This window comes from Oncorhynchus mykiss, chromosome 11 (assembly GCF_057628025.1).
Source record: "Oncorhynchus mykiss isolate SJ-2025 chromosome 11, ASM5762802v1, whole genome shotgun sequence".
Lineage (NCBI taxonomy): Eukaryota > Metazoa > Chordata > Actinopteri > Salmoniformes > Salmonidae > Oncorhynchus > Oncorhynchus mykiss.
Window position 1 is genome coordinate 56,075,569 of NC_143032.1, and position 25,000 is coordinate 56,100,568.

Consider the following 25,000-nt stretch of genomic DNA (forward strand, 5'->3'; position numbering starts at 1 on the left):
ATCTACAATGGCATACATGTCAACATTCAAGATTCATGGTTTAATGTATACTTAACTAGTTTGCATTGATGAATATACTGAAAAGCAAGAGAGAACAGTCTCCCTCCTCCCTGACCATAATGAAGGTGGACTGGGCTGCTGTGCTGTTGACCACAGGGCCCATGCTCAGAGCCCGGATCCTAATCTTCACTGAGGGAGGGGCGTTGATGAGGACTCGACAGGTGTGACTGCCCAACTCTGAGGTCATCGCTGGATTCTCAATGACCCCGCTGGGAGCAAACAGCTGGACATCACAGTCTGTAGGAGCAACAGTAAGAAGCATGTTGGTTATGTATTAAATTGACCAAATAATATGTCCTTCTAAAAATCTATTGTTCCAGCTCTGTAACAACATGCCACTCTGCCTTCTGTTCCAGCCAATACAGTAGCAGCTCAGTGTTACCCTGGTGGTGACTCTTCTTGTTGTTCTTCTGACTGCTGTAAGTCAGCAGCACTCCGTTTCCGGGGGACAAGAGATGCTGGCGCACCAGCAGGACGTTGGTCCTGGAGGTCAGTTCAGTGTCCTCAAGCTGGTCACACTTTCTGACCAGTACCAGCCTGTCATAGAACGCCACATACTCCCCTAAGCGCACACACACACACAGGGTTATTGTTGTCCATTTCGGTTGCCATAGATAGACCTTACAAAGAGTATTATAGCATTTCTCACTTTTCTTGCAGCTTAGGGAGCTGGACTCTACTTTCATGTGGATGACCTCATCCAGGGGCCGGCCTATTGACAGGATGCAGCGACCTGTCTCATGTCTCAAGTCCACTGTGCCTGACTCCTCCAGCAGAAGCTGCCCACACAGACCTAGATAGCGACACACAGTAGATAACTATTACATTAGCTGATGGAGCTCTCTCAATGCTTGGTCTATGCCTTTTCTGATGAGTGCTAAAAAAGCAGAGAGTTCTGCCACCTTACTGGTTTTAGGTGTCACAGTGGGCATGGCTGTGGTGGTCTGTGGGGTGGTCGGTTCTGTTGCAGTCGGGGGTGTCTGGGTCAGGCTGAGAGTAGGAGACAGGAGTGGCTCCTCATCCATGGAAGTGACTTCCATGCCCTGGGGACTGGGTAACTGGTCCCTGGTCTCTAGTGAGGGGGTGTTGGTGGTGTGTGTGTGGGTGAGGGCACTAGTCTTCTCTAAGACCCTGCAGTCGTCCATCTGGCAGCCCCGGATGGTGATGGGCTTGGGCATGTGCATGCAGAGCAGTGGGCTGAGGGGCTCAGGCTTAGTGGGTCCCATGCAGGACACTGCTCTAGACTGGATCCCATACCCACACGGCACTGAACACTGAGAGACAACAGAAATGTTTGTCAACAGTTGTTTGTCAATCTACATAATTTATAAATCACTCATGTATGAAAACACCACTGGCCACTATACCTACCTGGTTCCAGTCTTTCACGTCCCATCTGAAGGTGCACACCTGCACCAGACAGGGTACCGTGGTAGCAGGTTTAACGGCTGCATGGCATCTCTCCTCAGACACCTCACTGTCCTCCCCATGGATATACTCAACACAGGAGACATGCCTCCTGGCTAACCCCAGATCACAAGACGTAGTACAGGCCCCCGTCCTCAGCACTCTCCACCTGGACAGTATTACCTAAGTTCAAGTTTATTTACACCCAGCAATACATACAGAAATCTCTATATGGCACTGTCTGTTGAAACTCACATAGCATTCAAGACAAACTGAAATCCATGGGTGGTGAATTCCACATTTAGATTATCTTTTTTACCCTGGTCTTCCAGCCAGTGTTCAGTGTCTGTGTTTACCGTTTACCTGTCTGGGCAGGTGTTGGAGATGCATGGTTTACCTGGCCAGGCAGCTGTTGGAATTGCATGGTTTACCTGGCTGGACAGCTGTTGGAGTTGCATGTGACCACTGCTATGGGTTTGGTCATGTTACTGCACTCTGTATTGTTCACAACCACCTCCTCATCTCCCTCTGTCTCCTGGGAGCAGTATAGCACCCTATGGGCCACGCCTCCTCCACACGACACACTGCACACTCCCTGCTTGTAGCGCCACCTGCATGGGAAACACACTGCTGTTACCCTGCTATGACAGAGCTGTCATTCTTGTACTTGAAATGATCAACTCACATGGGAGGGCAAGGGGAAGGGTTGCAGGACTCTGTGTGAGGCTCTGGTTTGCTGGAGGCATCACAGTAGACCTCAGGCACCGCTAGCCTGGTCTGGTGGTCCAGACATGAAAACCACACCTGCAGGGTACCTACACATGTATAAGGCTTGTGTTGATCAAGGTACCACACTTTGTAAAAATGGAAGAGATTACCTGGTCTAACTTACCATTTCCGCAGGTCTTTGAGCATTGGCCTATCACAGGGCTCCAAACATACACTGTTAGGTACCTGGAGCGGTACCTTAAACCAGGGGATTTGTTAAGTATAGGTTGATCCTGGTAAAGACAAATGAACGAATGTCAAAGTTCCACCTTCTCCAGTATGATGTCTTAGAATTCAGTGTGCACATTTATGAGATGTATTATAGATCTCTGCTGTACCTGTCCCTTAGACTCCCAGCCAATAGGGCAGACATCGATCACACAAGACACTAAGACAGGTGGTTTGAAGAGCCCTGAACACAAGCTATGGTCCACCTCAACATCATGACCACCTTCGGACCGCACACATGTCACAACGCGTTTGGCCGCTCCGGGCCCACACACCGCTGAACACTCCCCGGCTTCTGACGCATTCCACCTGTCACACACAGCCCCCACCCCCCCAGAATTCTATATCAACACTGTACTGGGCCATTAACCTACATGGTGCAACTTGGACCTTGTTTGCTTCATGTACATGTTGTATTTGATTATAAAAAATATGTATACCTTGCAGGGCAGGGTTGAAAGTTGCATGTATCCACTGATTGTGTGGCTGAGTGTTGTGGACATTCAGAAACGGCCACCTGTAGGACATCTGCTCCTTGCCTTTGAACACATCTCACAGGGCGCACTTTCTCTCCACCACCACACAAGGCACTGCAGGGCCCAAACTCCCCCATCTCCCAGCTGGAGAACACAACACAGGACATTGATCAATCAGTTTGATGAAAGTCCAAGCGTTCTAGGTGTGACAATGTGCAGTGAATGTAGAGTGGACCTGGGGGGACAGGCTGGGAGGTGACAGGTTGTCTGCTGAAGCAGGAGAAGGGGAGCTGAATTACAGTAGACCTCCTCCAGATGCTCCTTGGTGTCTTCATCCATACAGACATACATAGATTTCTGTATGCCTACAAGAAAAAGAGAGAACAGTGGATCTATAAGAACAGTGACATTTGGAAAGCCCTAAAGTACACCCACAACAAACAAACTAAATATATTTATCCAATAATAATTCAAAGTGATTCTTACCAGATCCACAGGTGACAGAGCAGGATGTTGTGACAACAGTCCACTTGCCCCTGGGTATCTCTTTTATAAAAGCATTATTACTCATGGGAGTATAAAAGTGGTAGGTGATGTTTGGACTGGTTTGTTCTCCATATTCTTTTCCATATTTCCGATAGACCTGTAGGAGCCATAAACAAATGTCATATACCTTTCTATTTTGAGGAGTCAGTAAAGTTCTATATGTGTGTGTACATAGTGAATGGAGATACTGTTCCTCTTCTATATGTGTCTCTCACAGTTATCCCCTCTGATATTTGGAGTGTCTGTTGCCATGTCTGGGAATATGTCTCTCCCTGCTGACCTGAACGTGTGTCTCCTCTGTAACAGTTCCAGGCAGCAGCAGCTCCTCCATGAGAGGCAGGAGGTCAGGGGTCAGGTACAGACGATAAACCAGACGACCGTCCTCCAGAGGAGAGGGGTGAGTGATGTTTAACGCAATACTGCCACTCCCAGACACAACATACTGATTCCCAATCAACACCGCTATGGGTAAAAACACCAGACACCTTGCTTATTGTCCTTTATATGATTTGGGGTTTCTTTTCAAACCACCCAAGGTCACCCCAGATACTCACCCAGGTGAGTGAAGACGGGTGCCCTGTTGACAATGTGAACCTGAGTGGCGTTTACTGGCAGGGTCAGGAATGTGACGTACTCTGAGAATCAATTAAGCAGGGAAAATCTAGTTTAATTACTGGAATGAGATGGAGGTAGAAATGATCACTCTCCAGACTGAAGAATGGGGATATTTGAGCTGTTACCTCTGGCCTGACCACCACTGTAAGACTGAGAGGTGAGACTGCAAGAGGAGCCATCCCCTCCACATACCCCACACACATCCTCCACCTTCCCAGACTTCAACACTCCATCACAGCCAAACAGCTAGTGGAATAAATTATTTCCTGTTAGCTTATGAGGACATGTCAGGTCTAATAATTTCTCAAAGCGTCTCTAGAACTCTCTAAGGTGGAGAAACCGAAGCAGGCCTTTACCTGGCACGTCCCTCCTAGACAAGCTGTCGTGGCACCAAGGGGAGCTGGACTGTCTGGTTCACAACGAGTCCCATCCACAAACTGAGACCCACGGCTCACAATGAAGTTCTCTCCCTTACACTGGCACATGTACCTGCACTGTTCATCCCCTGGTCATGGGGGTAAATCAGAGGAATACAGTGGAGGGAGTCAGTAATGTAGTAGTTTGTCCTTTGTTTATTGCCCTCCATCCCAATGACCCAACCATTCCCCATTGACAAGATGTCTTGGCCCACCTGTGACAAAGCCTACAGCAGGGATCCAGGTGTAGAGGGAGGCCGTGTTGGGGGACAGGTACAGGGGCTGTAGATCTGTCTGGGCGCACTGCTCTGCCATGAAGGCCAGCTGGGTCCTTTCACACTGCTACTCAGACAGCATAGTGTGAGGGGAAGAATGCCTGAACATTGCTTGTGTTCACACCCTATGTTTCAGTTAACATCCTTTTGACGACCAATTGAACTTTCGATCATAATAATCTTTTGAAGAGAAGCAACATTTCTATTTCCAGTTCAACTTCCCTCATTCCACTCGAAGCATGTGTATGGAGTTATTTCAGTGCTAACAGAAATTGTATTTGAATTACATCATTTAGGATATAGATTTTTTTTTATGTCATATTTTTTAATCGGTAATGCACTAATTTGATCATATTATTCATAATTTGAATAGAATATTGCATTCAGTTTTAATTTCATATTTATATATTCATCTTCAATAGGGTAGATATTGCATTCATTGTCTGTGTATCAAGTTTCCAAACTTTTATTTAAAGTTGATCAAAGTTTCATATATTCAACTTCTCGGATGCATTCAGATTCAGTTTTCAAATTCAGATCTCTAAATTCAAATTCAAAACCTGAGAGAGCCTCCTGGCAAGCCAGGAAAGGTAGAGGAGAAAATACATAATCAAATGCTCTCTGTGGTAAACAGAACTGCCACGCAGAAAAAATATCAGCCCATGGAGAGAAGCACGAGATTCAATTTTACTCAACTTTCTAGAGCAGTTGTCACCAACCGGTCAATCGCGATCGACTGGTCAATCTCCAAGTCGATCGCCAAACATTTCTGTAAAAAAATATTTTTATTTTTATTTTTTATTCATCTCGGGCTGTTGGCGGTAGGTGCACCTGATTCAGCTGCCTTGTGTGCTGTGTAGATGAACTGTTGCCTTTTTTAACCATTTCATGTGTCTGGAGGTACAAACTCTGCCTTCCCGGTTGGCCGGAGAGCAAATCAAGTGCACTTAGGTCTAACGCTGGCCAAACGGATGGCTCAGATTACCGTGTCCGCAGTAACAGGCATAAAAGAAAGCTACAGCAAAGTTGATACTGTGAGATTTCAAAGTGTTTAAAAGCTGCTGTTTTTATGAGTGAGGGTTTATGTTCTTATTCTTCGAACACACCGACAGCGTCATTACATTTTGGTACACCAGAATTACATTCATTTCCAATGAAACACTGCATTTGCCTTGCAGCATTGCGTTGCAGAGGCAGTTGCAGTGCGTACGGTGTGGTGCATACGTTGGATTTATCGTAGACGGCTTGACGGAAATGGGAGCAGAAGGTGAATGTTGAACTTTTGTTGCATATTTTGTGCAATGACGCTGTCAGTGTGTTTGAAGCGTTACGCTTCGATCACACCGGCAGCGTCATTGACCACTGTTCTAGAGTTTTCCCTGTTAACATTATCAACGTTTCCCTTTACTGTGGCAATTGTGATCGAATCAACGCAATATTATTCACTTTCAATGCAACATACCGAAACAAAATGAACTATGCAAGAGATTTTGTTGAAGGCAGAATGCATTAGCATAGGACTCAGCCCATAATCTACACAGATTGGTGCGGCATAACCAATCAGAGCTGCAGTAGGCCTATATGCAAATAGACCATTGCCATATATGGATCTGTGCCATTTATTTTGAACTGGACTGTGTTTACAGCATGAGCGGTCGTGAGTAGATGCGCTTGTTTTGAGATTAAAGCGAGAGCTGCATGTAGCCACGCGTGTACATTTTGTTCATATCCTTTGCTTTAGGGAGTTATTAGCTCAGCTATAGATCATTTGTAGTCAGCAATAGGGGAGTGATTACTTCCTACAAGAGCACAAAACATGTACATTTCTAGACATCTTTGAAAAGCAAGTCAGGTAAAGAGCTTTTTTTTGTCTTAAAGGGGCAGTGTTGTATTTTGAGACAGGCTTGAATAAGCTAATTAGTCAATGGGTAGAGGGTAGCATAATTTGTCTGATTCTCTATAATGGTATGGGAATATTATTTTGTAAAGTAGTTTCTTGCATCAGAAAAGGACAAGTGGATAAACAGGTTAATGTCAAGCCCTGCATGTTTTTTTTCAAAAGTATCATGGAATGTAGGCCTGCATTGAACACCACACATTGGCTGTTACTGTAGGCTGAATGATAGAACAGCTATTTCCATGTTAAAATGAGTAGCATTTTTCTCCATCATTTTGATCAAATAGTCACAGTAGCCTACTTGACCACTGTTAAAACTGTAACTTAAAGCAGGTACTGCCTCAGTGTTCACAGTAAAAGCAATCTGGAAGTTGTACAGAATTTTCACAACGTTCAAGTTTGCACTCAGCAGACCTGAAATTTGCTTAGTGACAACATTTTTTAGAGGGAACATTGGAAGGGAGTGTCACAAAAACCACAGTTCGGTCCCGATAAGAATATAGTGGAATAGCCCTGTTATAGCCCTTCTAAGGATAGCCTTTCCACTCCTTACTTAATCTAACTCTGACTGGGTTCCAACCAGGTCTCCTGTATGTCACAAGACTGTGTTAGCCCACTTAGCTAAAGCCCATAGGAATGAGTTCAGGAACCTAACTCAAGTCTCCAGCAAGCTTTGTCATCAAAAGAGCGTGGTTCATCGAACCATCTTGGTTACATTTTACCCCCCTTTGACCTCATACTTAGAGATCACGGCACCAATATAACTAACTGGTTTCGAAATCAGGCCTACTGCACAACAAAAACACTTTCTGTGGAAAAAAGAAGCAGGCAGATCTGTGCACCCCATTTAATGAGAGTGCAACAAAGGTGGTTTGGTGATCCATGAATATGATGAGCAACCTTGCCTGAGACATGAAGACGTGTTAGTTTGACTGATGGGGGTTCTAACCCAGGTCTCCTGTGCGCCAAATTCATAGGAATAAAATACATTCAACCATCAGTTTACCACAGAGAGTGTTTGATTATATCTGTGCTCCTTTACCTTTCCTGGCTGGCAAAGTACCAGGACAAGTTTTGAATCTGAATTTTAACATGTGAATGTTAGTTTGTAAACTTGATATACAGAAAATGAATGCAATATCTACCATATTGAAACGGAATATATACATTTTGAATTTTAATATTCATTGTTTTTGAATATTAAATAGAAATTTAATTGAAAAACTGTATGCTATATACTACATTCAATTCATGAATTACAAGTTCAATTTATGAATTCAATGAATCAATTTGTGCATTACAAATAAAACAATATTACATTCAAATTCAATATCCTAATACAAATTTTAAAAAATACAATTTTTAGCACTGAAATCGCTCCATACATGTGCATACATACACTTACAGTACGCACGGCACAGAATAAATGGTGCAACAATTTACCTTGTAAAAATGACCTGCGGAGGCCCACTGTAAACATAAACATGACCTGTGGAGTTTTACCTGCTGGTGACAAAGTTCCGCCTCTGTATCCCTGCCCTTGCAATCATTCCCACCAAATGCAGGTCTGGAAATGAAAACATTATTTAAATGAAAATTATGAAGACATCCATCAAGAATAATATACTGTTTCGCTAATCTCATTTGCCAGAAATGTACCACTTGCACTTGAGAGGAGTCATGAGAATTAGCGTTGACTTTTGTTTCTTGTTACCGTGGGTTATTGCATTGCCTGGTCCGGGAAGTGACGCCCCCGCCACATATCCGTGAGCATGGGGAGAACTGGGACCAGCTGGACCAGGACCCGTGCACCACCACAGAGGAAGAGGAGCTGAGCTGGTCTGGGGACACACAGCGGCCCTTCAGGCACCACTAGAGGACATGCAGGGTTAGAGGTCAGGGCTGCTTTCATTTCACAACCCAAATGTTGCATACTTTGACCAAACATAGTCATAATGATGGAATGTGACTAGTGATAACATAAGGCTGTACCTGGTTGGGTGCACACTCTGTCCCATCCAACAGAGGCACCAGCAGACGTTTACATGAGCTGTTGTCATCAGGTTTGATGTGGCAGGAGAGAACACGGCACACAGGCTGACAGGAGGAAAGAATTAACACTGGGAAAGCCTTACCCAGACAGAGCTATAGATACTGTCAACATACTGTATAACCAGTCTTATTACTACAGTATAACCATGATAGTATATTCACAGAAGTGGCTGCCATTAATGTCATAATGTGTGCCTTACCAGGTCAGTGTTGGTGAAGGAGCAGGCCCTGGCGGTGCTACCAAACGCTATCCGGCACTGGTCGTCCACACCATAGTAAAGGCCTGGCTTCCAGTCTTGCAGAGAGCCAACCAGGACAGGCAAGTCTTTCACACAGTCAGCCTTGCCTTCACTAGAATAGCAATACAAACACATATCTTACTCTCATCACCAGCCTTCTACAATACTCACTGTGTTGTGTACAGTACCACTGACCATTATTACATTTCTGCAGAGTAATCTACTTATGATGAACAGTTCATTATTAAGAATCCATGTGAGAAACAGCTGGCATGCTTACCTGAAGAATGTGTACAGCTGCTGTCTGCTGCACTGGGACCAGGTGAGATCCACACTGTTGTAGCCTCCATCAGAGGCCATCATAAAGCCACTGCTGCTGCATGTGTTACCAATCCCATCATGGTTTATACCAAAGCTGGGGGAAAGAAGTGAAGATTACTACCTGTAGCTCATCCCATGCTATTGACAATGTCTTACCTGTGGCCTATCTCATGCCACTATGTCTTACCTGTGGCCTAAGCTTTTGATAGTTGCTTAAATAAAATAATCTGTTTTTTAATGGTTTTTAATGGTGAGCGAGCATTGTGCCTTTTCCTTTTCAAATTACCTGTGGCCTATCTCATGAGCGATGGTGATGCCCAGATCAAAGCCTGTGTCCTCTGTGATTACACAACTCCATTGGCTAGAACATGCCCCGCCTAGCTGGGTCACGCCCCTCACCTGCTTGTTCCCATTGGGCAGCTCCAGATCAAATCTGGTTGAGGACAAACAAATTACAGTAAAGTAAAACCACAAGATTTACAATTATATAAATGTTCTAACTTCAGACAGACTACAATTCAATTTGAAAAAATAGCACAGGATAAAGTACAATGACCTACCTTGTGATGTATAACACAAGGTCAGCATGCAGGGGGTCAGTGTCATTAGAGGGGATGACCCTTCTGGCCCACTCACACACACTCGTCAGAGACGAGGAGATGTTGGTGGAGATGTTAATCTCTGGCTGAAAGTGAGAACATAGCACTCAGAGAGGGAAGCATTATTCTGGCTCCTCAGCCAGGCCTCCATGGCAGACTGGCCCACCCAGGTGTGTGTGTGGTGTGCGGTGGACAGACATTGTCAGACACTGACCTCTGGTTCTGAGAGGATGATCATGCGGACCAGATGCACTCTCATGTTGGCTCCCAGTGTCATGTCCCTCAGCAGCTCTGAGGCCTGTGGGAAGATAGCAGGACACACCAACACTGGATGACCACTTTCAATAATCATTCAGATGCCTGACACAAACAATAACAAACAGACAAAGACAGGCAGGTAGGCAAACAGGCAGGCAGACAGACAAACTCACAATGTTGAGGTTGGTAAGTATGTATCTCTCTGTGTCCTGCCTGTGGACAAGCTGCACGTCAGGCGCCACCACCACTAGCAGCTCCAGGTGGGTCACCTCAGGCATTATGGCTGACCTTTGGCGACGCAGCCTCTTCACTGTCAGGATGAAGACAAAAAGAGCCGTATGCTAATAGAATGTGCGAGGATGAAGTATGAAACATTAAATACAATGCTATAATGCTTGAACACTGACTGTGAGAGTGTCTGGGGGGGCCTCTGGCAGTAAATGGCTGGTGGAACACCAGATGAGGTGTTCCTGGACTGGAACAGTTTCTGACTTCAGTCAGATGAATGTGTTTTTGAAGCACTGGCTGAATGTATAGTCTCTCCTTCTCTTTACCTGCAACAACCAGGCCTTGCTGTTGGAAATGGAGAAATATTTGCAATCCAAATGAATTTAAGAGAATTATGAATGAATAACAGAATAACAGTATAAATAAATGAGTAAACTGTAGAATTGTTTGTGTTAACTTGGAAAACGTACCATTTTCCTGGCACAGATGGTGAGAAATCCTTTAGTTGAAGGGGGATGTAGAACTTTGGCCTGCTGACAACACATGGCATGACTTTTCCTTCTGGTGTTGAGAGTGGTGTTCCGCGCTGTCTCTAATCTGGACTGACAGGAGAAGGACTGCTTCCTCTCCCCGAGCCCCAGCACAAAGCGCTTCCCTTCGGTCTCGAAGGAGCATCGCCAGGGGCCAGTGTGCAGCTCCGTAGAGGCACAGTCTGTCCAGATGAGCTGAAACTCCGGCACTGGGGTGAGAAAGGTTACAATACTGTACAGTGGGAAGAAAAAGTATGAACCCTTTAGAATTATCTGGATTTCTACATAAATTGGTCATAAAATGTTATCTGATCATTATCTAAGTAAGTACAGTAAGTCCCAACAAAAGACAAACACAGTCTGCTTAAACTAATAACACAAACAATCATAGTTGTTCATGTCTTTATTGAACACACCGTGTAAACATTCACAGTGCAGGTTGGAAAAAGTACGTGATCCCTTGGATTTAATAACAGGTTGACCCTCCTTTGGCAGCAATAACCTCAACCAAATGTTTTCTGTAGTTGCGGATCAGACCTGCACAAAAGTCAGGAGGAATTTTTTTGACCATTCCTCTTTACAAAACTGTTTAATTTCCACAATATTCTTGGGATGTCTGGTGTGAACCACTCTTGAGGTCATGCCACAGCATATCAATCGGGTTGCGGTTAGGACTGACTGGGCCACTCCAGAAGGCGTATTTTCTTCTGTTCAAGCCATTCAGTTGTTGATTTACTTCTGTCTTTTGGGTTGTTGTCCTGTTGCATCACCTAACTTCTGTTGAGCTTTAATTGGCAGACAAATAGCCTAACATTCTCCTGCTAAATGTCTTGATGAACTTGGGAATTCATTTTTCCGTCGATGATAGCAAGCTGTCCAGGCCCTGAGGCAGCAAAGCAGCCCCAAACCATGATGCTCCCTCCACCATAGTTTATAGTTGGGAGGAGGTTTTGATGTTGGTGTGTTGTGTGTTCCTTCCAAACAACACAACTTTAGTTTTATCTGTCCACAGAATGTTTTGCCAGTAGCTCTGTGGAACATCCAGGTGCTCTTTTGTGAACTTCAGATGTGCAGCAATGTTTTTTTGGGATAGCAGTGTCTTCTTCCATGGTGTCCTCCCATGAACACCATTCTTGTTTAGTGTTTTACGTATTGTAGACTCGTCAACAGAGATGTTAGCATCTCCAGAGATTTCTGTAAGTCTTTAGCTGACACTCTAGGATTCCTCTTAACCTCATTGAGCATTCTGCGCTGTGCTCTTGCAGTCATCTTTGCAGGACAGCCACTCCTAGTGAGAGTAGCAACAGTGCTGAAATTTCTCCATTTATAGACAATTTGTCTTACCGTGGACTGACTTTTAGAGATACTTTTGTAACCCTTTCCAGCTTTATGCAGGGCAACAATTCTTATTGTCTTCTGAGATCTCTTTTGTTCGAGGCATGGTCAGCATAAAGCAATGCTTCTTGTGAATAGGAAACTCAAATTTTGTGAGTGTTTTTTTATGGGGCAGGGCAGCTCTAATCAAAAATCTCCAATCTCGTAGTGGTTAGAGTGTTGGGCTAGTAACCGAAAGGTTGCAAGTTCAAATCCCCGAGCTGACAAGGTACAAATCTGTTGTTCTGCCCCTAAACAGGCAGTCAACCCACTGTTCCTAGGCCGTCATCAAAAATAAGAATTTGTTCTTAACTGACTTGCCTAGTTAAATAAAGGTAAATAGAAATGTATTGGACTCCAGGTTAGCTGACTCCAATTAGCTTTTGGAGAAGTCATTAGCCTAGCGGTTCACATGCTTTTTCCAACCTACACTGTGAATGTTTAAATTATGTATTTAATATAGACAAGAAAAATACAATAATTTGTGTGTTATTAGTTTAAGCACACTGTGTTTGTCTATTGTTGTGACTTAGATGAAGATCAGATAAAAAAAATTATGTCAAATTTATGCAGAAATCCAGGGAATTCCAAAGGGTTCACAGGCTTTTTCTTGCCACTGTATGTGAATGATTGTATCCACCATAATGATTCAGTAGCTCACTGTAACCCTATGGAAACTGTGTCATTATTCAGTCATACCTGAAGTAGCAGAGTCAGTACCAAAATAAAACACCATGTCCTTTTGATCCAGGGAGTGCAGAAATAGCTGGAGAGGGGATACACATGAAATGTTGGGGTCATTTTGTGAGCAGCAACATGAGGATTAGATTCACTAATCCATTCCTGGTTTGTACACAGTGTGACAGATTACAGCAGGCCTATGTCCACGAGGAGCACAATCAACTGAACAACAATAATATCTCTACAGAACCCCTGAAAAATGTAACTTTTAAGTGTATCATACAACTGAGATCCTGTGAAACCTGTGATCTGCCTCTCTGTAGGTAGAGATTTCCGCAGGACGATAAACAGCGCAAGTTGTGGAGGTCAATGTACTTTGCAGATGTCACAAACAGAAGAATCACCAACCACATCCGTGTGTTTTCCACTTACCTCCTCCAGTGGAGATCTCATTAGTATTGCTGTGGAGCCTGGCAGCACTGACAGCAGACAGAGCAGCGCCAAGGCTGCCATGTTTCCCCTCTCCTCTCCCTGTGGGACCACACCACACACTACCTGGCCTTGCTATATATCTATCAGAGTAAGAGGACCAAGATCTTCCTTCCAGCCCAGTCTGATAAGACCCAGCCAAATGGGGAAGTGGCAAACAAGTTTACTAAAACATCAGGGGCAGTAGTTGATAAGTGACAGACTTCATTTGTTGATTTTCACTGTGGGAGTAGGTGAAAAGAGCAATGCCAGCTGATTGGCTGGTTGGTGAACACTGTTGTTTATTCTATTGGTCACTGGATGTCACTGGCGGGTGTCACAGTGCAGAACAGTACATTTGTCCACAAACTCACCCCTTGCTTGTTTCATGTACAGTATTTTGTTAGTGACATAGTACTGTAAGACAAAAAAATTCCATGAGAGTTAGCACATGGAAATGACATTATAAATAATATTTTGAACTTGACGGCTTGTTGATATAACAATTTCCAGCAATGACTTTCTAACTAAGTGTGCAAATCAAAGAAAAAAACAGGATGTTCATTTGGCCTTATCATTTTCACAGAAGCTCTAAACTGAATATACACAAGTTCACACACACTATCATAAATGCTGCAGGCCATACATTTTTGTAAGTGTAATATAGAACCACCAGAGGGCAGACAAGGCCCATTGTAACATTACAGATGTACTTTAGGACTGAATGCTCCTTAGATTTTATTTATCTAGGCAAGTCAGTTTAGAACAAATTCTTATTTACAATGACAGCCTACCAGGAACAGTGGGTTAACTGCCTTTTTCAGGGGCAGAACTACACATTTTTACCTTGTCAGCTCAGGGATTTGATACAGGAACCTTTCGGTTACTGGCCCAACGCTCTAACCACTAGGCTACATGGTGACCCCTGTAGATGTGATGTCTACCAGCCTGGTCTCATAGACTAGATAATACCTAACAAAGTAAATTAAAATGAGTATGATCTGTTTGGTATGGTTACATAAGACAGAAGGTTACTTAAGGCAAAATCAAAAGGAGGGTGGTGTATAACGTGAATGTCTAGCAACCCGAAGGTTGCATGTTCATATCTCGTCGCAGACAACTTTAGCTAATTAGCAGCTTTGCAACTACTTAGCATGTTAGCTAATCCTAGCCTTAACCCAACTCCTGACCTTAACCCCTAGCTAACGTTAGCCACAACATATTGGAATTTGTAACGTATCATAAGTACTGCAAATTCTTAACATATGTTACAATTTACAATTTGTACAATATCATACCAAATGGATGATGGACATCTACAAATTAATACATACCAAACGTAACATATCATACTAATTTGAGTGCATCTCTCTCTCTGCCCCCCCTCTCCACAGTGGGCATAGTTTATCACTATAAAGCTGGGATTCCAGTCCCATCTGCCATTAGTCGGCTAGATATCTGCCTGTTGTCAGTCTGAATTAACAGCTGGGTATCAGGCAGTATACCAACAGAGCTGCTATGTTGAAACCTGCTTCCCCCCTGGAATAGTTGCCACCTGCTGAGAGATTATCCCGCTGGTTTGGAAAATGGTGCTGTAGGACAGGGGTTTTCAAACCTCAACTGTTCCATGTATTTGAACTATTCCACTTTTAACTATTCCACAGCTAGCACATCTGATTCCACCTGTCAACTATTCATCAAGCCCTTGAATAGGTGAATCATGTGAGCTAGTTCAGGAAAAATCTGAACAAGTTAAACCTTTGGGTATCCCAGAAGAGAGGTTTGAAAACCACACAGGCTACCTGTGAACCAGACAATGAAAAATGATAGAAACAGGTTGAGAACTTTAAGATAACTGTGCTGAAGGAGTATCCCCCAGTATGTATGGTTTCCCTCTCAGATTGGATCTCCAACATTATGCAGAGTGGATATGTCCTGCATACAATACCACCATGAGATACTTGTTTATTGGTTGTCCTTATTCACTCACTTGAAATCTGTGGCATCCAGAAAGTGCCTACTAATGTTTCTACCTCGTAGTACATTAGCTTCATTATGTGCCCTTACTGTACACTTAACATATACACCGTGGCTCACCACTATTCTAATCTAAAACATCCTTTCCTAGTCAACTCTTTATGTATTGTCCTTTGAAATGACCAAATGTTCATGATAATTAATTAACTTTGTCCTGCTAAAGTAAATTGGCCTGGAGTCATGAATTTCAATCTAACATACACGATTGTCATTATTTGTCTTTCTCCTGGTGTTTTTAATTTCAGTATTTGCTGGTCTTTATTGATCCGCAGGCATTGCTGTGCTGATGGAGTAAGTCTGTCACTTGTGATTAGAAAATGGTTGAGCAGCACTTAAAAACATCAGCATTAATAGCCTCAAAACATCCTTTTTGGATGTTTCCTTTAATTGTTTTTGGGGCTTAGTTTTTTGCAGGAGGGTTGCTGTCTTTTCACAGTTCTAATGTAATAAAGCATCTGTCAAATCTGGCTTCACAGAGGGATTCTGTGCACTATTTCCCTCTATTGAAGGATCTTTTATTGCATCCCCAATGCTGTGCCAGGCATGGAAATTCAAGTCAGTCAGTTACCATTAGACAGGTTTAGCCATATACTGCTTCAATAGAACATCCAACGGATTGTTTGGAATATTATTACATTATTATCGTTGGGTTAAGTTATTCACTATAATATACTATATGGACATGAAGAGTGTTGATAGCGGTGGATATGATAACAAAAATACTCTATATTAGTTGCCTTGCATAAAGTCTAGAGATTGGAGCACAGCTCGGATCTTGTGTGCTACACAACATGTCTCTCAGTATTAACATGGAATAATTATTTCAAATTGCAACGTCAGTCATTATTTCAAATTATTCATGACCATATCAGTCATAAAACAAAGATGCTGTGAGTTTCAATGAGAAAGAACCAAAAGTTGCAAATACTACAATATAATGTAAAAAATGGTACTTCTATTACTATTATCTTCAAAGTTTACCAATACATTGGCCTAAAGGTGCAGAAATGCATTAGGAAAGTGATTGCGAAAGGAGCCTCAAATGATTGGGGACGGTGATGGCTCAAGAGGATACAGGGTAGGAAGGGAGACCTTGGCAAGTGCTGAGAGACAGGCTGCACTGGCCTGGTTAAACACTCCCAACACACAGACTGGCAAAGTTATATGTTTGCCAAGTATTGGGCACAGTCAGGAACAAGACGCACACATTCGCCCATCTGTTACCAAACACCTCATAGCATACTGCCCAGTGCACAGGCAGTTTATTATACTCAATCTATTCCTCTGAGAGTATACCTGCTATTTGTGCAATGTAAGAGCAGGACTGCTCTTGTGAATACTAAAAGGCTGTCCCGAGCCCCTGTCAGATACAATGGGTTTCTCTCTGTTGTGAATATTAAGAGGATATGTACTGACTGCATCCAGCTTTCAGCCTTTAGTCAACCCAGTCCCAGTTCACTTAAACCCAAACAATTCATTTCAAATAAACATTTTGCCTGTAGCCCGCTGACAGATATGGAAATTGAAACTGATGGGGAGGTCTGCCCTGTATATGTGTTTAGGGATTTTATCTGACCAGGGGTACATTTCTGTGGCCATAGAAAAATAATTTTACATTACTTTTTCATAAAATACTGAAAACAACAACAAACCCAACTGCCAGAAAGACATCTCTCCTCTAACTGTCCTTATTTTCTTACAATTCCCAATCAGGGGCGTCATGCACCAATTATTTTAGAGGGAGCACAAAGTACACACATCTCAACCGGGGCCGAATGGGAACAGCCAATTAAGTTGCAGCAGTTTTTTCACCCGTAACCTAACGCAGCGCTCTAGCCCATTAGTGGAAACCAAGACTGTTCTCAGGGCGGGTCTGACTAGCAGAAGTTACTTTTTGTAGCAGGTTAGGAGAATTTAAACGGGCAGGTTAGGATAATTCATGTGGCAGGTTAGGAGAATTAGGTTACGGTTAGGAAAAGCTAAAATTGTCCCCAACCTGACTTGAACATATTGTAAACTGTCGTGGTCAAAACATATATATTCAATAGTTGTAAAGATGGGGAGTGGTCTGTCCATAAGAAAGAGATGCTCTGCTTTTCTGACACTCCACTCCAAAAAGCAAGTCCTGAGGCTCTAGTTTTGTCTTATCTTGATTATTGTCCAGTCATGTGGTCGAGTGCTCCAAGGAAAGACCTAGTTAAGCTGCAGCTGGCCCAGAACAGAATGGCATGTCTTGCTCTTCCTTGTAATCAGAGGGCTAATATAAATACTATGCATGGCAGTCTCTCTTGGTTAAGAGTTGAGGAAAGACTGGCTGCATCACTTCTTTTCATAAGAAACATTAATGCCTTAAAAATTACAAATTGTTTGCATAGTCAACTTACACACAGCTCTGACACACACACACTTACCCCACCAGACATGCCACGTGGGGTATTTTCACAGTCCCCCAATCCAAAACAAATTCTAGAAAGCGTGCAGTATTAAATAGAGCCATTATTGCATGGAACTCCCATCTCATATTGCTCAAATGAACAGCAAACACGGTTTAAAAAAACGAATAAAGCAACACCTCACGGCACAACGCCTCTCCCTTATTTGACCTAGATAGTTTGTGTGTATGTATTCAAATGTAGGCTACGTGTGCCTTTTTAAATTGTTATTGATGTAGTTCTGTCCTTGAACTGTTCTTGTCTAATGATATTCTGTATTATGTTTCATGTTTTGTGTGGACCCCAGGAAGAGTAGCTGCTGCTTTCGCAACAGCTAATGGGGATCCTAATAAAATACCAAAATACATATCTAGCTACAACTAGGTATGCCCTGAGAACAGTCTTGGTTTTCACAGATGTGATAATGCAGCAGACGTAAAACAAACTGATCCCCTGGTCTGATAGTTTCAAACTGATTGGCTGAACGAATGTATTGCCGGCTGCATCTCCCAATCTGAAATACCTCACCATCAAATGCCGACCAGATTACCTACCGAGAGAATTGTCTTCGGTCATTATCACTGCCGTGTATATTCCCCCCAAGCCGTCACCGTGACGGCTCTCAATGAACTACACTGGACTATGTGCAAACTGGAAACCGCATATCCTGAGGCCGCATTTATTGTAGCTGGGGACTTTAATAAAGGAAATCTGAGGAAAATGCTGCCAAGATTCTATCAACACATCTCCTGTGCTACACGCACATCACATACCTTGGATAATCAGATCATGCCTCCATTCTTCTCCTCCCCACCTATAGGCAGAAACTTAAACAGAAAGCATCTGTGGTAAGGACTGTTCAACATTGGTCTGACCAATCAGAATCTATGCTTAAAGATTGTTTTGATCACACGGACTGGGAAATGTACCAGGTCGCCTTTGAGAATACCATCAACGTATACACTGATGCTGTGATTGGGTTCATCAGGAAGTGCATAAAGGATGTTATTCCCGCAGTGATAATTTGAACTTATCCAAACCAAAAATGTAGGACGGATGGCAGCATTGGCACAGTACTGAAAGCGGGAACCACTGCATTTACCATGGCAAAGTGGCTGGGAACATAGACGTGTACAAACTGAACAGCTATGACCTCCGAAAAGGCAATCATAGAGGCAAATCGACAGTACGGGGACAAAGTGGATTCGCAATTCAACGGCTCAGACAATCATGGATTATAAAGAGAAATCCAGCCATTTAAAGGACACCGACACCTCACTCCAGATAAGCTAAACACCTAACTGCCGACACAGGCCTTCTTCGCTCCCTAGGACCGTGTGCTCTTGTTCTCCATGGTCAACGTGAGTAAGTCATTAAAGTGTGTTAATCCTCGCAAGGCTGGCGGCCCGGATGGCATCCTAAGCCGCATCCTCAGAGCATGTGCAGATCAGCTGGCTGGTGTGTTTCCGGACATATTCAATCTCTCCATATACCAGTCTGTTGTCCCCACTTGCTTCAAGATGTACACCATTGTTCCTGAACCCAAGAAGGCAAAGGTAACTGAACTAAATGACTATCGCCCCATAGCACTCACTTCTGTGATCATGAAGTGCTTTGAGAGGCTAGTTTAAAGACCATATCACCTCCACCTTAACCTAGACCCACTACAATTTTCATACTGCCCCAACAGATCCACCAATGACACAATCGCCATTGCACTGCACACTGCCTTATCCCACCTGGACAAGAGAAATACCTATGTAAGAATGCTGTTCATTGAATACAGCTCAACCTGAACCCCTCCCTGTATCACTGGATCCTGGACATCCTGACAGGCTAATCCCAAGGGATGTAGGTAGACAGCAACACCTCTTCCACAATGCTGGGGCCCCACAGGGGTCTGTGCTCTGCTCTGTACTGTACTCCCTGCTAATCCATGACTGCGGGGCCCCATACAACTCCAACTCAATCATCAAGTTTGCTGTCATCACAACAGTGGTAAGCCTGATTACAAACAATGATGAGACAGCCCACAGGAAGGAGGTGAGAGCCCGGTCGGAGTGGTGCCAGGAAAAAACCTCTCCCTCAACGTCAACGAAACAAAGGAGCTGATCATAGACTGCAGAGAGTGCACACTCCCATCCATATCGACCAGGCTGTGGAGGAGAAGGTCAAAAGCTTCAAGTTCCTAGGTGTGCACATCACTGAAATCACCTGAAATGGTCCCTTCACACAGACAGTGTGGTGAAGAAGGCACAGCAGCACCTTATCGAACTCAGGAGGTTGAAGAAATCAAGCTTGGCCCCTAAGACGCTCACAAACTTCTACAGATGCACCATTGAGAGCATCCTGCTGTATCACTGCCTGGTACAGCAATTTGCACTGTCCGCAACCGCAAGGCTCTCCAGATGGTGGTGTGGTCAACCCAAAGCGTCATTGGGGGCACACTGCCTGTCCTCCAGGACATCTACAGTACCCGGTCTCACAGGAGGACCAAGAAGATCATCAAGGACCTCAGCCACCCGAGCCACCGCCTGTTCACCCCGCTAGCATCTAGAAGGAGGAGACAGTACAGGTGCATCAAGTCTGGGACCGAGAGACTGATAAACAGCTTCTATCTCCAGGTCATCAGACTTTTAGACTGTCACCACTAGCCGGCCTCCACCCCATACCCTGCCCTGAACCTTAGTCACTGTTACTAGCTGGCTACCACTAGCCGGTACTCTACCCTGCACTGCTTTGTCCTGTGTACATACAGTCATTGAACACTGAACACTTTAATGTGTACATGCTGTTTTACCCACTTTACATGTATATACTGTATCCTAGTCATGGCTCATCCTATAAAACTACTGCTGTACACACCTTTGCTATTCATATACTGTCCATACTCTCAATACACACCAAACGCATTGTATCAAATCAAGTCAAAGTTTATTTGTCACGTAAACAGATTGCCAGATGTTATCGCAAATGCAGCGAAATGCTTGTGTTTCTATCTCAATAATACCTAGAAAACAATACACAAATAATCAAAGGGATGCTGGCCCATGTTGACTCCAATGCTTCCCACAGCTGTGTCAAGTTGGATGGATGTCCTTTGGGTAGTGGACCGTTGTTGATACACACGGGAAACTGTTGAGCATAAAAAACCCAGCGGAGTTGCAGTTCTTGACACACAAGGGTGCACCTAACACCTACTACTATACCCATTCAAAGGCACTTAAATATTTTGTCTTGCCCATTCACCCTCTGAATGGCACACATATACACGATCCATATCTCATTTGTCTCAAGGCTTAACAATTCTTCTTTAACCTGTCTCCTCCTCTTCATCTACACTGACTGAAGTGGATTGAACAAGTGATATCAATAAGGGAGCATCGCTTTCATCTGGACTCAAATCAAATCAAATTGTATTTGTCACATGCGCCAAATACAAGTGAAATGTTCACTTACAAGCCCTTAATTAAACAATAATGCAGTTTTAAGAAAATACCAACAAAAATTTAAGAGATAAGAATAACAAATAATTAAAGAGCAGCAGTAAATAGCAATAGTGGGGCTTTATACAGGGGGTACCGGTATAGAGTCAATGTGCGGGGGAATCGGTGTCAAGGTTATTGAGGTAATATGTACATGTAGGTAGAGATATTAAAGTGACCATGCATACATAATAACAGAGAGTAGCAGCAGCGAAGAAAAGGGGGGGGGGGGGGGGGGGGGGCAATAAAAATAGTTCAGGTTGCCATTTTTGATTAGCTGTTCAGGAGTCTTATGGCTTGGGGGTAAAAGCTGTTTAGAAGCCTCTTGGACCTAGACTTGGCGCTCCGATAACGCTTGACATGCGGTAGCAGAGAGAACATTCAATGACTAGGGTGGCTGAAGTCTTTGACAATTTTAGGGCCTTCTGACACCGCCTAGTATAGAGGGCCTGGATGGCAGGAAGCTTGGCCCCAGTGGTGTACTGAGCAGTTGCCATACCAGAAATTGACGCAACCCGTCAGGATGCTCTTGATGGTGCAGCTGTAAAACCTTTTGAGGACCCATGCCAAATATTTTCAGTCTCCTGAGGGGGAATAGGTTTTGGCATGCCCTCCTCATGACTGTCTTGGTGTGCTTGGACCATGTTAGTTTGTTGGTGATGTGGACAGCAAGAAATTTGAAGCTCTCAACCTGCTCCACTACAGCCCCGTCAATGAGAACAGGGGTGTGCTCGGTCCTCCTTTTCCTGTAATCCACAATCATCTCATTTGTCTTGATCACATTGAGGGAAAGGTTGTTTTGTCTTAAGGTTGTTTTGTCTATGTGGAAAAGGGCAGTGTGGAGCGCAATAGAGATTGCATCATCTGTGGATCTGTTAGGACAGTATGCAAATTGGAGTGGGTCTAGGGTTTCTGGGATGATGGTGTTGATGTGAGCTATGACCAGCCTTTCAAAGCATTTCATAGCTATAGACGTGAGTGCAATGGGTCGGTAGTCATTCAGGCAGGTTACCTTAGTGTTCTTGGGCACAGGGACTATGGTGGTCTGCTTGAAACATGCTGATATTACAGACTCGGACAGGGAGAGGTTGAAAATGTCAGTGAAGATACTTGCCAGTTGGTCAGCACATGCTCGGAGTACACGTCCTTGTAATCCGTCTGGCCCTGCGGCCTTGTGAATGTTGACCTGTTTAAAGGTCTTACTCATGTAACCGATGTGAAATGGCTAGCTAGTTAGTGGGGTGCGTGCTAATAGCGTTTCAATCGGTGACGTCACTTGCTCTGAGACCTTGAAGCAGTTGTTCCCCTTGCTCTGCAAGGGCCGTGGCTTTTGTGGAGGGATGGGTAATGATGCTTCGAGGGTGGCAGCTGTTGATGTGTGCAGAGGGTCCCTGGTTCGAGCCCAGGTAGGGGCGAGGAGAAGGAGGGAATCTACACTGTTACACTCACATCGGCTGAGGAGAGCATGAGAGCATCTCTCATGCATGTTTCAGTGTTACTTGCCTGGAGGCGAGCATAGAAATGATTTAGCTTGTTTGGTAGGCTCGTGTCACTGGGCAGCTCTCGGCTGTGCTTCCCTTTGTAGTCTGTAATAGTTCACAAGCTGTGGCACATCAGACAAGTGTCGGAGCCAGTGTAGTATGATTTGATCTTCGTCCTGTATTGACACTTTGAATGTTTGATGGTTTGTCGGAGGGCATAGAGTAATTTCTTATAAGCTTCCAGGTTAGAGTCCCACTCCTTGAAAGCGGCAGCTCTACCCTTTAGCTCAGTGTGAATGTTGCCTGTAATTTATGGCTTGTGATTGGGGTATGTACGTACATTCACTGTGGGGACGATGTCCTCGATGCACTTATTGACATAGCCAGTGACTGATGTGGTGTACCTTATGCAGGTGTGTAACGGGCTTTGCAGACGTGGGTCCCTGGGCTGAATACATTTTATTCAACTGCTGTAAACCCTCCCACTTGCTAGTCAACAGATTTTCTCGTGGAGTTTTCATTCAATTGAGTTTTCACTCACGAGAGAATATGCCGATTTGGCTCTCACCTTCTGTGAGAAGAAGGCATCTCAATTACCACCCCATCGACGGGGGGATTGTGCGATAAATCTCCTGGTAGACGCAGCACTTCCCAGGAGTCACGTGTATCCTCTGTCACAGGAGGAGAAGGCGGCTATGGAAACATATGTCTCCGAATCCCTGGGGCAGGGATACCTTCGGCCATCCACTTCACCTGCCTCCTCAAGTTAATTTTTTGTGAAGAAGAAGGATGGAGGTCTGCGCCCGTGTATTTACTATCGGGGTATCAATCAGATCACAGTGAGGTACAGCTACCCGCTGCCTCTCATCGCCAGTGCGATCGAGTCAATGCACGTTCAAATTGAATCTCAGGAGCGCTTACAACCTGGTGTGTATCCGGGAGGGGGACGAGTGGAAGACGGCATTTAGTACCACCTCAGGGCACTATGAGTACCTCGTCATGCCGCACGGGTTTTTATTTGATTTATTTCACCTTTATTTAACCAGGAAGGGTAGTTGAGAACAAGTTCTCATTTACAACTGCGGCCTGGCCAAGATAAAGCATAGCCGTGTGAACAGACAGCAACACAGAGTTACGCATGGAGTAAACAATAAATAAGTCAATAACACAGTAGGAAAAAAAAAATAGGGTAGCCTAGTGGTTAGAGCGTTGGACTAGTAACCGGAAGGTTGCGAGTTCAAACCCCCGAGCTGACAAGGTACAAATCTGTCGTTCTGCCCCTGAACAGGCAGTTAACCCACTGTTCCCAGGCTGTCATTGAAAATAAGAATTTGTTCTTAACTGACTTGCCTGGTTAAATAAAGATAAAAAATAAAGAAAATAGTGTGCAAAAGGCATGAGGAGGAAGGCGAATAATTACAATTTAGCAGATTAACACTGGAGTGATAAATGATCAGACAGCCATGTGCAGTTAGAGATACTGGTGAGCAGAAAAGTAAATAAATAAAAACAGTATGGGGATGAGGTAGGTAAATTGGGTGGGCTATTTACCGATGGACTATGTACAGCTGCAGCGATCGGTTAGCTGCTCAGATAGCAGATGTTTAAAGTTGGTGAGGGAGATAAAAGTCTCCAAATTCAACGATTTTTGCAATTCAGTCACAGGCAGCAGAGAACTGGAAGGAAAGGCAGCCAAACACCCCGTTTGGCTTTAGGGATGATCAGTGAGATACACCTGCTGGAGCGCGTGCTAAGAGTGGGTGTTGCCATCGTGACCAGTGAACTGAGATAAGGCGGAGCTTTACCTAGCATGGACTTGTAGATGACCTGGAGCCAGTGGGTCTGGCGACGAATATGTAGCGAGGGCCTAGAGCATACAGGTCGCAGTGGTGGGTGGTATAAGGTGCTTTAGTAACAAAGCAGATGGCACTGTGATAAACTGCATCCAGTTTGCTGAGTAGAGTATTGGAAGCCATTTTGTAGATGACATCGCCGAAGTCGAGGATTGGTAGGATAGTCAGTTTTACAAGGATAAGTTTGGCGGCGTGAGTGAAGGAGGCTTTGTTGCGAAATAGAAAGCCGATTCTAGATTTGATTTTGGATTGGAGATGTTTGATATGAGTCTGG

General features: G+C 44.1%; 1 protein-coding gene and 1 long non-coding RNA gene across 4 annotated transcripts in view; both read right to left on the bottom strand.

Moving 5' to 3' along the window:
- The window catches only part of adamts13 (ADAM metallopeptidase with thrombospondin type 1 motif, 13), a 14,020-nt gene extending 314 nt beyond the window's left edge, over positions 1 to 13,706 (bottom strand). Inside the window, exons 1-30 of one of the 2 annotated variants that reach the window (XM_036935790.2) lie at positions 13,403 to 13,706; positions 12,989 to 13,055; positions 10,856 to 11,124; positions 10,565 to 10,730; positions 10,331 to 10,467; positions 10,114 to 10,197; positions 9,861 to 9,985; positions 9,587 to 9,733; positions 9,260 to 9,394; positions 8,941 to 9,091; positions 8,681 to 8,785; positions 8,403 to 8,560; positions 8,192 to 8,255; positions 4,732 to 4,858; positions 4,457 to 4,605; positions 4,226 to 4,346; positions 4,040 to 4,120; positions 3,766 to 3,947; positions 3,426 to 3,582; positions 3,175 to 3,304; positions 2,904 to 3,083; positions 2,574 to 2,772; positions 2,360 to 2,468; positions 2,153 to 2,282; positions 1,899 to 2,078; positions 1,432 to 1,636; positions 968 to 1,334; positions 710 to 853; positions 443 to 622; positions 116 to 297 (exon numbers count right to left, since the gene is read on the bottom strand). In XM_036935790.2, coding sequence (XP_036791685.2) covers positions 116 to 297; positions 443 to 622; positions 710 to 853; positions 968 to 1,334; positions 1,432 to 1,636; positions 1,899 to 2,078; positions 2,153 to 2,282; positions 2,360 to 2,468; positions 2,574 to 2,772; positions 2,904 to 3,083; positions 3,175 to 3,304; positions 3,426 to 3,582; positions 3,766 to 3,947; positions 4,040 to 4,120; positions 4,226 to 4,346; positions 4,457 to 4,605; positions 4,732 to 4,858; positions 8,192 to 8,255; positions 8,403 to 8,560; positions 8,681 to 8,785; positions 8,941 to 9,091; positions 9,260 to 9,394; positions 9,587 to 9,733; positions 9,861 to 9,985; positions 10,114 to 10,197; positions 10,331 to 10,467; positions 10,565 to 10,730; positions 10,856 to 11,124; positions 12,989 to 13,055; positions 13,403 to 13,483 — 4,512 coding nt within the window. In that variant the 5' untranslated portion in view covers positions 13,484 to 13,706. Of the gene's footprint in view, positions 1 to 56; positions 298 to 442; positions 623 to 709; positions 854 to 967; positions 1,335 to 1,431; positions 1,637 to 1,898; positions 2,079 to 2,152; positions 2,283 to 2,359; positions 2,469 to 2,573; positions 2,773 to 2,903; positions 3,084 to 3,174; positions 3,305 to 3,425; positions 3,583 to 3,765; positions 3,948 to 4,039; positions 4,121 to 4,225; positions 4,347 to 4,456; positions 4,606 to 4,731; positions 4,859 to 8,191; positions 8,256 to 8,402; positions 8,561 to 8,680; positions 8,786 to 8,940; positions 9,092 to 9,259; positions 9,395 to 9,586; positions 9,734 to 9,860; positions 9,986 to 10,113; positions 10,198 to 10,330; positions 10,468 to 10,564; positions 10,731 to 10,855; positions 11,125 to 12,988; positions 13,056 to 13,402 lie in introns of both variants that reach the window. The other variant, XM_036935792.2, reaches the window with a different exon arrangement.
- Positions 1 to 25,000, bottom strand: part of LOC149979634 (uncharacterized) — a 237,291-nt gene that overhangs the window by 41,060 nt on the left and 171,231 nt on the right. The gene's annotated exons all lie outside the window — the stretch shown is intronic.